Raw genomic sequence first — 13224 nt, 5'->3', positions numbered from 1 at the left:
TGAGAATGTAAATCAAAATATACAACTTTTTCTTTTTCTTGTTTACAATGAGCAAATGAAAACTTAATTACACTCGTTTAGGGTTTTTAGTCACAATTGATTTCAACAAAAAGGTTGAGAATAAATAAAAGGTATAAGGCTATCTAATGTTTGATGGTTCCACAACGAAGCCCTAGGAAATCAGTTGCTCTCTGTTTTACAGATGGAACAACTTGAGGTGACTGAATATTGCACATTTCCTTGAGTTGCCTTGTGGAGCAAAATCCAACTTCATACTTACACAAGTGTCCATTCACTTTCACCCGAACCCGACGGTGGTTTCTCTGACGGAGACAAGATGGGTTTCGGGGGCTTCTTCGAGAATTGTTGCCTGTCAGGGCTTTCCTCAGTTGTCTTTGGCGAGTCTTTGGGAGCACCCTTCGACTTGCCTCCGAAGATTAGGCTAAGCTTCTTGAAGCGGCTCTTCACTTCGCTTGTAGTGGTGGGTTCTTCTTGTTGAGGGGCGATGTTTATTGTTTCGTCTGGATTGTGGACCATTGTCTCCACTGTTTCGTAAACCTGTTATAGGTGCAGAACATCCTAGTAGTGTAAGTGAAGAATTCCAAGCACAGAGACAATAGTCGAAAACATCATTCTACTTTCACCACATCCCTATGAACAGCAATTCCAAAAATTGATGCCAAGACAAGCCTCAGCTGCATAAAACTCACCTGGCATATTTCGTCGAGCTTCTCGACCCAGGTGCTGCTCTGACAGGTGACAACTATGTAGTTCTTGCAGTTGTTGTAAATAGGTGACAAATTTGGATTTGTAGAGAGCATGGCCTCACCAATTATCAGTCCTGCACCCAACTGGAAAGTCGGGAAGCAGATTTTGAGTTGGAATGATACTAAATCTGTGCTCCCTAGATGAACAATCTAGCAAGCAAACATCTATATGTATCTCTACTGTATTGACATGATATCGATCAAAGAGAATGCACAGAAATCGAGTACTTACAACAGCCAGGAAGAGCTGCATGAAAAGCTCGGAAGGTGGAATTACCTCCAGAAAGTCTAGAATACCTTCCCTACATTGATGTGGCATTATTGCTAATTTGACAGAAGTAACAAGTTAAGATTACAATATCATGAACTTTAGTTTGCTTACACTGCCAGGTCCTCATCGTAAAGAGGAGCTTGTCTGACGGCTGGCAATGGTTTTGATGTTTCCCAAAATTCACGCCATAAATTGCCTAGCAACCAATTAGCAAAAAAAATATCTTTAGGTCAGAATAGAAGTAACAAACCCTCTTCATCGTCAATTCGGAACATAAATAAGCTCATTCAATGCTATGTTCGTTGACATGAAAAGGCTTACAGCCATGGCAGTGAACTCAAGGAAATCGTTTATCTCTTGTCTATTTATCTACATTTAAACAATTTCCCATCCTTCCATGTTTATAGAAAAACCAAATAATTGCATTAGCTAATAAATGGCTCTGACACAATTTATTCATATTTCATAACATTTAAACAATTTCCCATCCTTCCATGTTTATAGAAAAACCAAATAATTGCATTAGCTAATAAATGGCTCTGACACAATTTATTCATATTCATACCAAATATATATCTAGCCATAACACCTATGTTTTCTGTGTAAGAAAAATCTGAAGGCTGAGCTTAGGATCTTATATAGACTACGTGCTAAAAGAAAGAGGTTAACTTTGATTACTTTAAATGGCTTGACATCAAGTAAAACAGCAGAAAAGAAGCTTGACTCATTATGTCAGCATATTCTCAGAGATTCAGTTCTTCATTTGGATGGTGTGTGGCTAAGCTTGTGTTTTAGTGTTTATAAGCATTTTTTCATAAAAGTAATTAGTGTTTTATATTTTAGCCATTATAATCACAATCTACTAGTAATATCTAACAAGTTCAATTATTCAGCACTCAAACAAATTTTAAAATAGGATAACATCCTATAAGTTATAGAAACGTCTCACAAGAATAGAAGCTTTAAGCCTCTCACACAAGAATAGAAGCTTTAAGCCTCTCAAAATAAGCATACTCAACACCCTCTTGGCATTCCTTAGTTCTAGCAGACTAAGCGCTTTCCTCCTTATCAGAAAAAACCCAGCTGTTCAAATTTCATCAGCATTCTACCTAGCCTATCTCATAGAACTCATTTTCGTCATTTTTATTGATACGTAGACAGGTTCAAGCCCTTATGGCACATAAAAGTGATCATGTACCAGATTTTACTTCAGCAAGGTAAAAATCACATTTCTGTTAAAGCTGCATTCAGTATTCAACATGCTTAAATAATTCCTAAGTAGGAAGATAGAAACTCAAAAGTACAAGTGAATTAAATATTGCTATTACCTTCTTTTTGCATTCGCCTACTAAGTTGACCTTTGATGCAATCACCACCCTCAGAGGTATCATCCAAATCATTGTTAGTCTCATCTTCCATCCAATCAGGAGGAGAGTGCCATCTTACGAAATCTTCTAATGTGCAACCTGGATTTGCTGCCTGACAAAAATAGCATAGCAAACTATGTATCAATTGTAGTGTCCTCAAACATAATCCGACCACAAACTAGAAAGTCCTCCATGACGCACACAAACACAGCAAATAGCACAAGGAGAAGAAGATGAAAAAGAATGAGGGGGCAGCAATACTGTGCATGCCTGCATTGGAACTTCACCTTGAAGGCCTGCATGTCTGAAAGCAGTTGTGAGCATCCTGCACCAACACTGAGCAACAAAAACATGTAGTTTATGTCAGAGAATTACTTTATTGTAGCCATGAAATAAATTGGTACAACAAGATCCTCTAGCAACTAGTTTGCATTAAAAACCAAGTTGGTTAGCCGAAATTATAATATAGGTTTCCAATCGTAAACTTGTATTTTTATTTAGGCATTGAATTATCAACTAATAGCTTCAGCATAGAGGAGTTTACATGTTTAATGTGATGTCAAAATATCATCAACTGGAACTAAATAAAGTCCTAATAGTGCAATTAAAGATTTTGAATACTAATTCCATGGAATTTGGTTAAATTTGAAGAGGATGACCGTTCCCATATAATGTCATGTACATGCACACACTCTAGAGTGGACTGCTGAAACAAGAAAAAACAATCCTACTGGGAGAGATAGGTTTTTCAAACAAGTGAAGTTAGAGTTAAAAAGCAAAAGAAAAATTGAGATTATCATTAACTGCCAACGACTAGTTTTTATAATGTTCTATGTCAGACAATGGTGATGACCATTTGGTCACCATCAAGAATAGTCAGCATTCAATATCATAAGCGAGTGTAATACTAATGCAAATTAATCATGAGAAAATGTCACTGAGAAGTTACATTTTGATAATAGTGCTTGAGCATTAATCTAGGTAGGAAACAAAATACAATTGTATCCCTAAAAACATAATTGAAAAAATATATGCAACTTTACCAACCTTCCTGTCCTTAGCACAAACTCTTCTGTCTCCTTGATTAAGTCTTCAGTCAACAGAGGCAGTTCCTAGAAATGTGACCATATGCTAAGCATTTATTGACATAATTTCCTATATTTAAGATAATTTAACTAACCTGCACCACAGGTGAATAGATAGGTTCACCGGTTTCAAGCATTGTCAAGTTCTCAAATCTTTTATCAGCTCCCAATCTAAGCACAAGTTCTCCAGACTTGGTTTTGGCATAAAAACTAGGATCCAGGGCACATCTGCTTTCAGAATCTGAAGAACCTGTACAATCTGCTTGAGCTGTAATAGACTCCAGTGATTCAAGTGCGGCAGTATGCCGTTGTTTTCTGGAAATGCAACAGTTGATGACCTGTAACTGCTGATACAAGAGACATGTATTTAGGTCAGGCAGATCTCCTGGCGGAATTCCTGGGATATATTGCCCTTCATACCAAAGTCTTCTGATCTGCAAGGTGAAGGTTTAAACAAATAAATAATCGCCTGATACAGTACTGAAGCTAGAATTATACTTATATATCAAAAGATTTGGAGACTGATTAAAGTTCGGGATCCAAGAAACAAGGGAGCTGTTAAAAATTTAAATGCATTAGACTACAAGTGCAAGATGTCATCTTGCAATATTTTCAGTGATGCCATGCTTAATCAACTGCACATATGGAACTTTTACAGGAAATGAATTCAATAACAGTCAGTGATTTATTTTGCATATGCACTTGTGCATATGTGCAGCACTACTGTAATAAGTTCTAGTTCAAAAGCTATGTTATGTATAAGAAGCATCTAAGTTATCAAACTGTATGATCTATTATAAACGTTCCACAGATGTTGTATTTCGAACATGTTAATTGGAAGTCAACCCCGAGATATCATCAAAGCTCTCCCGTAGTTAAAATGTGGATTTTCTCTTCCTTATATTATAGTCCATGCAATAAACCGTAGTACAAGAGTCATAATCCTCATATTTTATTTTGATAATTATAATGCATATTTATTGTTCGCATCTCGTCGCTTGAAAGAACCATAGAGTATGTGAGTTTCAAATGGAAAGACTTCACCGAGTCATCATTTTCTCAAGGTTCCTAAAGAAATTCAGTTGAAATGAAGACATAGCTTACCAATACCATGAAATTGTTGAGAGGGCATATTAGTCTATTAACTTCAAATGGTATAAGCAAAATAGATACATTTTGAACATTTAGCTGCTGCAATTACTTAAATTGACAAACAAGGCCAAGCATTCATAAGTTAGCCACAACATGTTGATTCAAATATAATTCCATCTCTCCACTTACTTCAGAGACAACCCTTGACCAATATGAAGCCATTTTCCGCAGGGTTTTTAAGCAACTAATTGCTTCAGCGAGCTTGACTACAAAACTCTCCAATGGCACACCATGGATATCCTTGACCAGAGAAGTGGAATTAAGCTGCGTCTCCATACCAGGGACAGTCCTACCAGTAAATTCTGCTTCTGCGAGTACCTTGCCAGCATCAAATCAGAAGTGAAAATCAACACGGAATAATCAAAAACTTGAAAACTATCAATCTTAATTCACATGCACTGAGAAGGGGGTAGTAATAGAGTACACATTTTTGCAAGGCTACCAAATTATCTACCTGCATTTAACAATGTATTCATCAGTCCAAGAACCTTGTCATCAGAACCAAACTCCAGTATCATCTTATCATCCTTTTCACGCAGAACTAATGATTTCATCACTGAAATGCTCATGCTAGCTTTCTCTCTGATGGGGGAAGAACTTTTAGAAGAGGCAAGGAGATCCTTCATGGTGCTATATCCAGATCCAGCCCTTAAGAGGCCAATAGTCAAAATGACCATATTAGTATCAGCAGTTAGACAACAGATTAAAATGGATTAATGCAAATCACTCAAATTATATAAAATAAACATATGGCAGGTCAACCATGTTTTAATCTAAATATCAAATATTGGAAAGACAAGAGAAAACTAGTAGTTTCAGTTTTAAAAATAGAGGGCGGAAAACATTACTAGGCTTCTGAGCTGCTCAAATGGATGAATACATATACAATGTAGTAAAAGAGATGTTTCAATAGCTAACATAAATGCTTACTCGACTGCTACAGCTAACTGTTTCAAGATAGCCGATGATGGAATGATATCTGCCTTTGGAGCCTTTAAACTTTCCAGCTCCTCTTCTAAATCCTGTAATTTACCAAGCACTTCCAGTAATTTGAAGAGCAGAAACTCAATAGTTCAGTCAAAGCATACAAGGCCTATAGCCTTTTTGTGATTTTTTATTTGCCCCCAAAAATGTATCATATATGTGTAAACACAACAGGGTAAAAACACCATTATTTCAAATATAAGTAACAGCAATCTTGCAACTATTAGCTAAATTAAATTGCCTTAAACGTCTGAGGCCAAAAAAACTACAACAAGCATATGTGTGTAATCCAGAAGATTATCATCGTTAAAAGAATACAGAAAAAGTTTTAATGATATTGAGAGCACAATTCTTTTACCATTTTCCAATAGAAACATGGTAATAAACCACCAAGAGATGTTATGAGATTTGCATTCGGTACCAAACCTCTAAGAAATTGTTAGATTCCAGTAGGTTGAAAACAACACAAATAGCTATAGCTCATTCACAACAAATACTACTTGTGTGAGAGAATCCAGACTGCTAAAATATCTTTCACAATTTTTAACCAAATAAATAGCAGGCAGTCATTTTATAAAAATCAACAAAGTAAACAATAGACAACTTACATTTGGCTGAGAGAAACCTCTCTCATGCATCAGGTATAAATTATCGTCAAAAATTGCGTATGCCATTGCTGAATTGTCGGGCTTCCCAGAGTCAGCCCCTTTTTTACCTAATCTCAAGTTCCTCAATCTCTCATGCCAATCCTGCTTGGTTTTAATTGGCTGAGGCCGCACTCTCTTATTGTATGCTCCTTCGAAATCCTGCACCTGCTCAGCAAGTAAATGATATAGCAACCATGGAAACAGGTCTCATTCAAAAACATTTATCATATACGCCGAACTATATCACAAATATAGAATTTCCATCAAGTCTTGAATGCCTATGCAAGGCCTTGATCAAAGTAACTCAAGCCTTTTCTCAAAAAAACAGGAACAAACTCACCAATAAAAAAAACCGGATAAGTGAAATGATATTAGTAAAAAAACAAATTGAAATCTCAACAATGCACACAAGTTACAACTCTAACATCATTAGCAAACAAGCTTGAATAAACATCAAAGTCAGATTCCAAATCCAATTTCATCCAAAGCTGAGTCTTTGTCACTACGAAAAGACTCAACCTTTTTTTCACGAAAATCGTGGTCAAACATTTTCCATGATCGCGACGTCAGAAATACGCACGCGAATCTAACATAGAAGCGAAGAGAAAATTCACCTTCGGCTCATCCGCATCCGCCGTTGACGCGATAGGCGATTGCTTATCCAAATCTTCAACAAAATCCAATTGGAAAAACACAAAAAACGGAAAGTTTAAATGAATTCCTAAAATTAGTAAACCAAAATAGGCATGGAGGCAGCGCAGAGAAATAGGAGAGTCATGTACATATATTTAGCACATACCGCGATGCGCGTTGGAATCAGATTTTTTAATGTCCGTGAAGACCTTCTCCGCTTTAGATGCGGCGGAATTGATGGCTGTGCGAGCTCTGGATATGAAGGAAGCCTCCATTTTGTCACAAAATCGACGCCATAGCCGCAATCGGAGATGAATTCAGGAAGAAATCTGATGACTGTAGTCTCTGACGCGGAACTACGCCGCGGTTCCACAGTAGTGAAAGTTACGACTTTCTATTTTTATTTTTCAATTAATGGGCAATCAATATTCAGAAATATTTGACTTATGTGTTTGTTTCTAAGCTAACGTATAACCTACTCCAAACAAATGGATTTCTTGTATAGATCACTCCAATTTGAAAATTTTATAATCCCTCCCTAATTTTATTGTAGTAAAAAAATCTCAATCACTTTGTTATGTTTTAATCGCTTTTTTTCTATTACTCTCCTAATTCATGACTTAAAACCTTATATAAATTTCATACATGATCATTTGACGTGTGCGACCTATGTTGCAAACACTTACCACATCAGAAAATGAAAATGGAGGAAAGTTAAAAGCAATATATAAGTGTTAGCCATGTTTAACTAATGTGCAGTCAATAATCATCAAGATCCTAGCAAGGGGTATCAGAGCTCAGACGACTTCGAGTTGGCCCTGAATGAACCCTGGTTAGGAACGGGCACTGAAGGACTCATGTTGACTAATGTTCAAGTTGGGCACAGGATGACTCAAGTTTGAGTTGAGCCCGTAATGTATAATTGCATCGACTGCATTCCCGATGTGGTCTCGGTCTAAGGGAAGATTTGTTAGGTTGCAAACTCATACCACATTGGAGGTCTAAGTGAAGGTTTGTTGGGTTGCAAACTCATATCACATTGGAGAATGGAGGGAAGATGGAAGCAGTATATAAATGTTGTCCAACCTTAATTAGTTTGATGATTTCTGAAAGTGATCCAAAAATAATTTATCAGCCTAAAACGGATAATATCATACTAATATACATTTAGATATTACGGGAATTAGGTATTCTCATCTAAGTTATATACCTGAAGATGTCACCTGATGATGTGGGACACGTTGTCCCACAAAACGTTGCTATACATTGAACAATAAATAAAATAGGGGTTAAAGGGATGATAAGTCGTCCTAACATGCCATATCCCTATTAACAAAACAACTCCTTTAAGGATCAATAATATAATTGAACTTATGAACATTACAATTATTACATAAATAAAGATAATACTTATACAAGGACTAATCCATACATTCATCAATGCATATCAAGATTATTCATATTTGTATGTCTATGCTACAAGTTAGAATGTGAGCAATTTTGTTAATTATTAATTACCATCTTTGTTTCATAGTGGAGTCATTTTGTCAATTTGGTCATTTCCCTTTTTTGTAAAAGTTAATACATTTCTTCTCACTTATTTTACTTTTCCTTACTTTATTCTCTATTTATCTCTCTACTTTTTTCATTTCCTACTTTATTCTTCTCTTACTTAACTCACTTAACACATTTTTTTCTTAATCTTCGTGCCAAAAAGAACTGTTTCCAATATGGAAGGGAAGAAGTAATATGTGTATATGCTTAAGATTAAAGGTTTCGAATTTGAGTTCACTATAATAGTACTATTTTAAATTTATATTTCACTTGAAAATAGTAATCAAAATGTTTTGGTAAACATTCATTTTCTATTTATCATAAATAACAACACAATCATTTGGGTTTATGGAGATCTATCCAGGACAACATCAATATTCATTTAAGAAACTCGATAGTTGCTCAAGAAAAGTAATGAAACATATAAAATTATTTGTTACTTTTAGAAGATTTTTTTTATAATTATGGATAGTCTCAAAGTAGAGCATTCGTGAGCGAAATAGGAAAAATAACTTCTACATATATACTCGGAGTAATATTTTGATGTAGATCTAAAGCGTGCCAAAATGAACTCAAGTACTCCTTTGAAGTTGCAATAACTCGATACAAATATTCAAGCACAATTTTTGGAATCAAGTAAATACTGTAAAATTAATTAGTTGTTACGTTTTATGAAAATAATTAAATGATTGTCGAAAATATAAAATAAAGCATAAAAGAAATCCCTTAAAATTTAAAAATGTATGAAATCTATCCAAGAACTCCAAGTAGAGCTGTGGTATATGTATGATGAGTTTGATGTTTAAAACAAACCCCCCTTAATTACAACAAATTTATATAGATTAGCCACAATTTGTGAATATGAACCTCATAAATAAAAGTGTATATATGGAAATATTTGTTTATATTGAAAGAACAAGTCCACGCACAAACTCGGTTCATCGACATTATTAAGCCATTAATTACATTATTGGAGTGTGTCCAAGCTTCCTAAATTATGGTAGTGACTTGAATCATCCCTTGCATGTAGTAGAAAGTGTCGTTGAATCATTGAATTAGTATGAAATTACGATATTTAAATCTAATTTAAATATCTTAGCTATATGATTTATATAAATTATGTTATGTAGATATAATTGGTCGACCTTATAAGATGTTTTTAAAGCACGATTTTAAATTAATACATAAACTTAACTCCACCCTTCTCTCTCTTGACGGATAATAAATTTTAATTTTAATTTTTTTATGTTTGACATGAAAACTCAGAAACATTGGATTAGAATGGTGTTAGATCTAAGCCATATTAGATTCAATATAAACTAAATACAATTATAAGTTAATGTATTTATTTTACATTTATGGCCAAAATTCGTGAATTTAGACAACAATTATTCTAAACAGAAATTATTTATGATATCACGTCAATAGAGTTTAAAAATTATAATTACATGAAAACTAGTCCTCCCTCCACTAATAACGAAAACACATAATTATTAGTACTTTTATTTAAATTCTAATTATTTTACAATATGCTTTATTAGTATTTTACGAATTTTTACTATAATTAAGGTCTCAATTTGTGATTGAAATACTTTCTTCCAAAAACTGACTTACCTCAATTACTCAATAAATAATTGATTTTTTCGCGTTTATATGATTATATCTTTTATTTGAGTTTCCTACTTCATTTTATGTGCTTTATTTTGTATTCTTATTTGAAGTTCCTACTACTGCTTTTAATTGCTTTAATTGTATTTTTCGTATCTTTTTTCTCGAGGTTCACGAATATATGATATACATTTACAAGCGGACGTCTATTGATTTTTTTTCTTTGTGAATTCCACTAATCTATATTCAAAAATGAATTTTTGTAGTTTGGAACCAATTGAAAATTGATTTGATTGGACACTTTGCAAATCAAGGTCATAAAATTTAATAATAGAAAAAATGACTTTATTGGATTCTTATCCTTGCTAGTTGCTAAGCTGGATTTATATTTTTTTTCTATTATGTATGTGTCTGATGTGGGAGTTCGATGAGAGACGACTTTTTTTGGCGCTTAGGCATGTGGGTGGCGCCCGAATTTTCGATTTTCCCCGACGCAAGCATTAGAAAATTTTAGTGACATCAGAGGATGGAAGACTCCAAGATACCCGAGCAAAAGGGCTGGTGCTAGAACTCCCCTAAAAAATAGTCTCTTGACTGATAGCGTGGATGAAACTTCAAATTCATTGTGACCATAGAAGTTGCAAAGAGGTGCTCGCTTGCTTTTTTGGGCTTGACTTGGGGGTGTGTTCCGGTCCGTTTTCCTTGCCTTCTCTATGCTTGTGTGCTGCTCTTTCCTCTAGTATGGGAGTGTTGCGTGAGATGCGTTTTACAGGGACCTCTTTGTTTTGGTAGCGTTTTTTCCTTTTGTGGTGTTTAACTCTTGTTTTGCTTGTCATTGTTTTTTGGTTTGTTGCGGGACTTTTCTGTTGTACTCTTTGGCTCGCCTTTTGTTTTGGCTCGAGCATTTTAGCTTATCAAAAAAATGAATGTATCTGACGTCATGTGACAGTTTTCAATTTTCAATTTTAACAATATTTAACAGCTTTATAATAAATATATAAGAAAAATTCAAGTTTAGTTAAATATTAAAAAATTATATTGGGATAAATACTCTACACCCGGCCATCTTCTTCGTCACAGTTGCTAACAAATAATTCTTGAAATTTTGCAGTATAACTTGCATTTCCTTTATCTTGGGAGACCAATTTCAACATCAGATTCTGAAGCCATAATATCTCTGTTAAGCCGCTTTTAATCCCACAAAATTTAACTTCGACACTACATGGAGAGAGCTACAACTTTTTGTTCTTTACTCTTCCATATCATCAAGTTTCCTCCAACAATCGTGAAATAACCAGCTGTGGCTTGTGAGGTTACCTGTCCAATCAACATATGTATAAATATGTATATCTAGATCCCTATTTTTTTCTTAAAATAGTACTCCATATATCAGCTTCTGAAAATGTAGGTAGATTAACAAATTTTTTATTAGTCTTAATTTTGCAACCAAACTTGTTATGATTTTGCAATCCATATTCCATCAAGATTTCGTCGTTGGCATAACTTGATAACTTACTTATTGACACTACCAGACACCAATCGAAATGGCTTCATATTTTAGGTTATGAAACTATATCATATTACTAAATTAAACAATTTTATTGGTTGAATTAAGGTTTATATTAAGTCATGTTAGCACATTAGTTTGCAAAATCAAGATAAATTAATAATTTTATAATTCTGTAAACAAATTTTAAAGTTAGTATATAAAATTAAAATCTGACCTAAGTTTGATAATTGAAGGTAACTCTAATTTCCAATGTTAATCGTTCACTTACTGTAGGTAAACTCGATTTTTGTGCTACATTTGAACTCATAACTCGTCAAATATTTTTCTCATTTAAAGAAGAAATTAATAGAATTAATACATAGGTAGTACAGTGTTTAATATCATTGGACATTAAAAAAAAATCTTGATTATTATTATTATTATTATTATTATTATTATTATTATTTTAATATATCCAACCTGATTTGAAAATTCAAACTTCTCAAAATAAAATTCAATCCAATGCAGTCCGATTCGAAAATCCAAATAATCTGAACAGAACTTTACATTTAGATCTGATTCAGTTCAAATTTTCAGGTTTAAGGCATATTCCCCATACCATAATTAAGAACAAGAAGGAATTAAAATAAGGTAAGACATAGGAGAAAATTAAATAACTGAAAATTCTGGGATGCATAAGGAAATAAAATAAATCAATAAGATAAAAAAAATGAAGAAAAGAAATAGATAAAAAGAAAAAAGATAAGACATGAAAGGGAAATAATAGAAATTCAATCAACAAATAAAATTCTTAACAAAAACTAGTAAACTGAATAAGAGGAAGCCTCTTCTCGGCTCGGCAATACGCTCGGATTTTGCACCATTTTAAGGCCATTATTTGGTCTGTTTTGAGTGTCAAAGACTCAAAGTTGCATTACATGTCCTTTATTTACATATTTTATCCATTTTGGTATTTTGACGTATTTTGTGAGAAATGTGCGAATTAGAGCTAAAAAGATAGCAAAAAGTCGAAGATGGAAATGTGGAGTATTCAAGCCAGCCAGCGGTCCGGTGAACCTCAGCCAGCGACCGCTGGCCATCAACAACGTTGTTCCTGTAGCGATCCGCTTCGGAAAATTAGAGTTGAATAGAAGAACACAAGCAGCGACCGCTTGACTCAACTTTATTTTACCCAATTAATACCCGCAAGTGTACGGGGTTATTGTAGCATTTAGCAAGCAAGAATATATCGTATCCCACAGAGACAATTAAGTGTAAACTAAGTACCACGAACAAATTTCAACTACTATCCAGACAACCAGGAAATTTTTGGGTTTTGAATCTAACAACTACTAAAAGCATATAAATTCAAAGATTAAATTAAAGCACTTAAACAAGAAAGCAATTAAGCAAGTTGTGTAAGATGATGGAGAAATATGCAGAATTCAAGGATCTGATGCACAACTCATAGTCTAACTCAATTGAAATAGATTTACCATTTGAAGTTTCCAGAATTGTTGAATCAATCACAATTGTAGATTAAACCCCCTCCCGATATGAGAAATCTGTAGATTAGGTGTAATAATTGAAGTCCCCTACTAATTCTTAGACCTAACTCCCAACAGTTTGATTAGATTAATGATCCCACTCAGAATCTAAACTCTCCC

At 34.1% G+C, this 13224-nt stretch overlaps 1 protein-coding gene across 1 annotated transcript; it reads right to left on the bottom strand.

Moving 5' to 3' along the window:
* On the bottom strand, positions 1 to 7319 carry LOC121787743 (rab3 GTPase-activating protein catalytic subunit-like). The gene is made up of 14 exons (XM_042186573.1): positions 7073 to 7319; positions 6888 to 6940; positions 6235 to 6438; positions 5573 to 5664; positions 5097 to 5290; positions 4772 to 4950; positions 3586 to 3924; positions 3453 to 3517; positions 2693 to 2741; positions 2367 to 2517; positions 1150 to 1234; positions 1000 to 1069; positions 711 to 851; positions 1 to 558 (listed from the first exon to the last, which is right to left on the bottom strand). Exons 1-14 carry the CDS (start codon positions 7179 to 7181, stop codon positions 277 to 279), a joined length of 2013 nt encoding a protein of 670 aa, XP_042042507.1. The 5' UTR covers positions 7182 to 7319; the 3' UTR covers positions 1 to 276.
* Between the last annotated feature and the right edge of the window lie 5905 nt (positions 7320 to 13224).

The sequence above is a fragment of the Salvia splendens genome, chromosome 22 (assembly GCF_004379255.2).
Source record: "Salvia splendens isolate huo1 chromosome 22, SspV2, whole genome shotgun sequence".
Taxonomy (NCBI): domain Eukaryota; kingdom Viridiplantae; phylum Streptophyta; class Magnoliopsida; order Lamiales; family Lamiaceae; genus Salvia; species Salvia splendens.
The sequence above is the reverse complement of the archived record's forward strand: the minus strand, read 5'-3'. Positions and strand labels throughout refer to the sequence as shown.

Coding starts and splice junctions, on each gene's coding strand:
- LOC121787743 (XM_042186573.1), bottom strand. CDS start 7,181: ATGGAGGCTTCCTTCATATCCAGAGCTCGCACAGCCATCAATTCCGCC. Junction 6,439..6,887: donor CGGATGCGGATGAGCCGAAG/GTGAATTTTCTC, acceptor CTTGCTGAGCAG/GTGCAGGATTTCGAAGGAGC. Junction 2,518..2,692: donor CAGACATGCAGGCCTTCAAG/GTGAAGTTCCAA, acceptor TATTTTTGTCAG/GCAGCAAATCCAGGTTGCAC.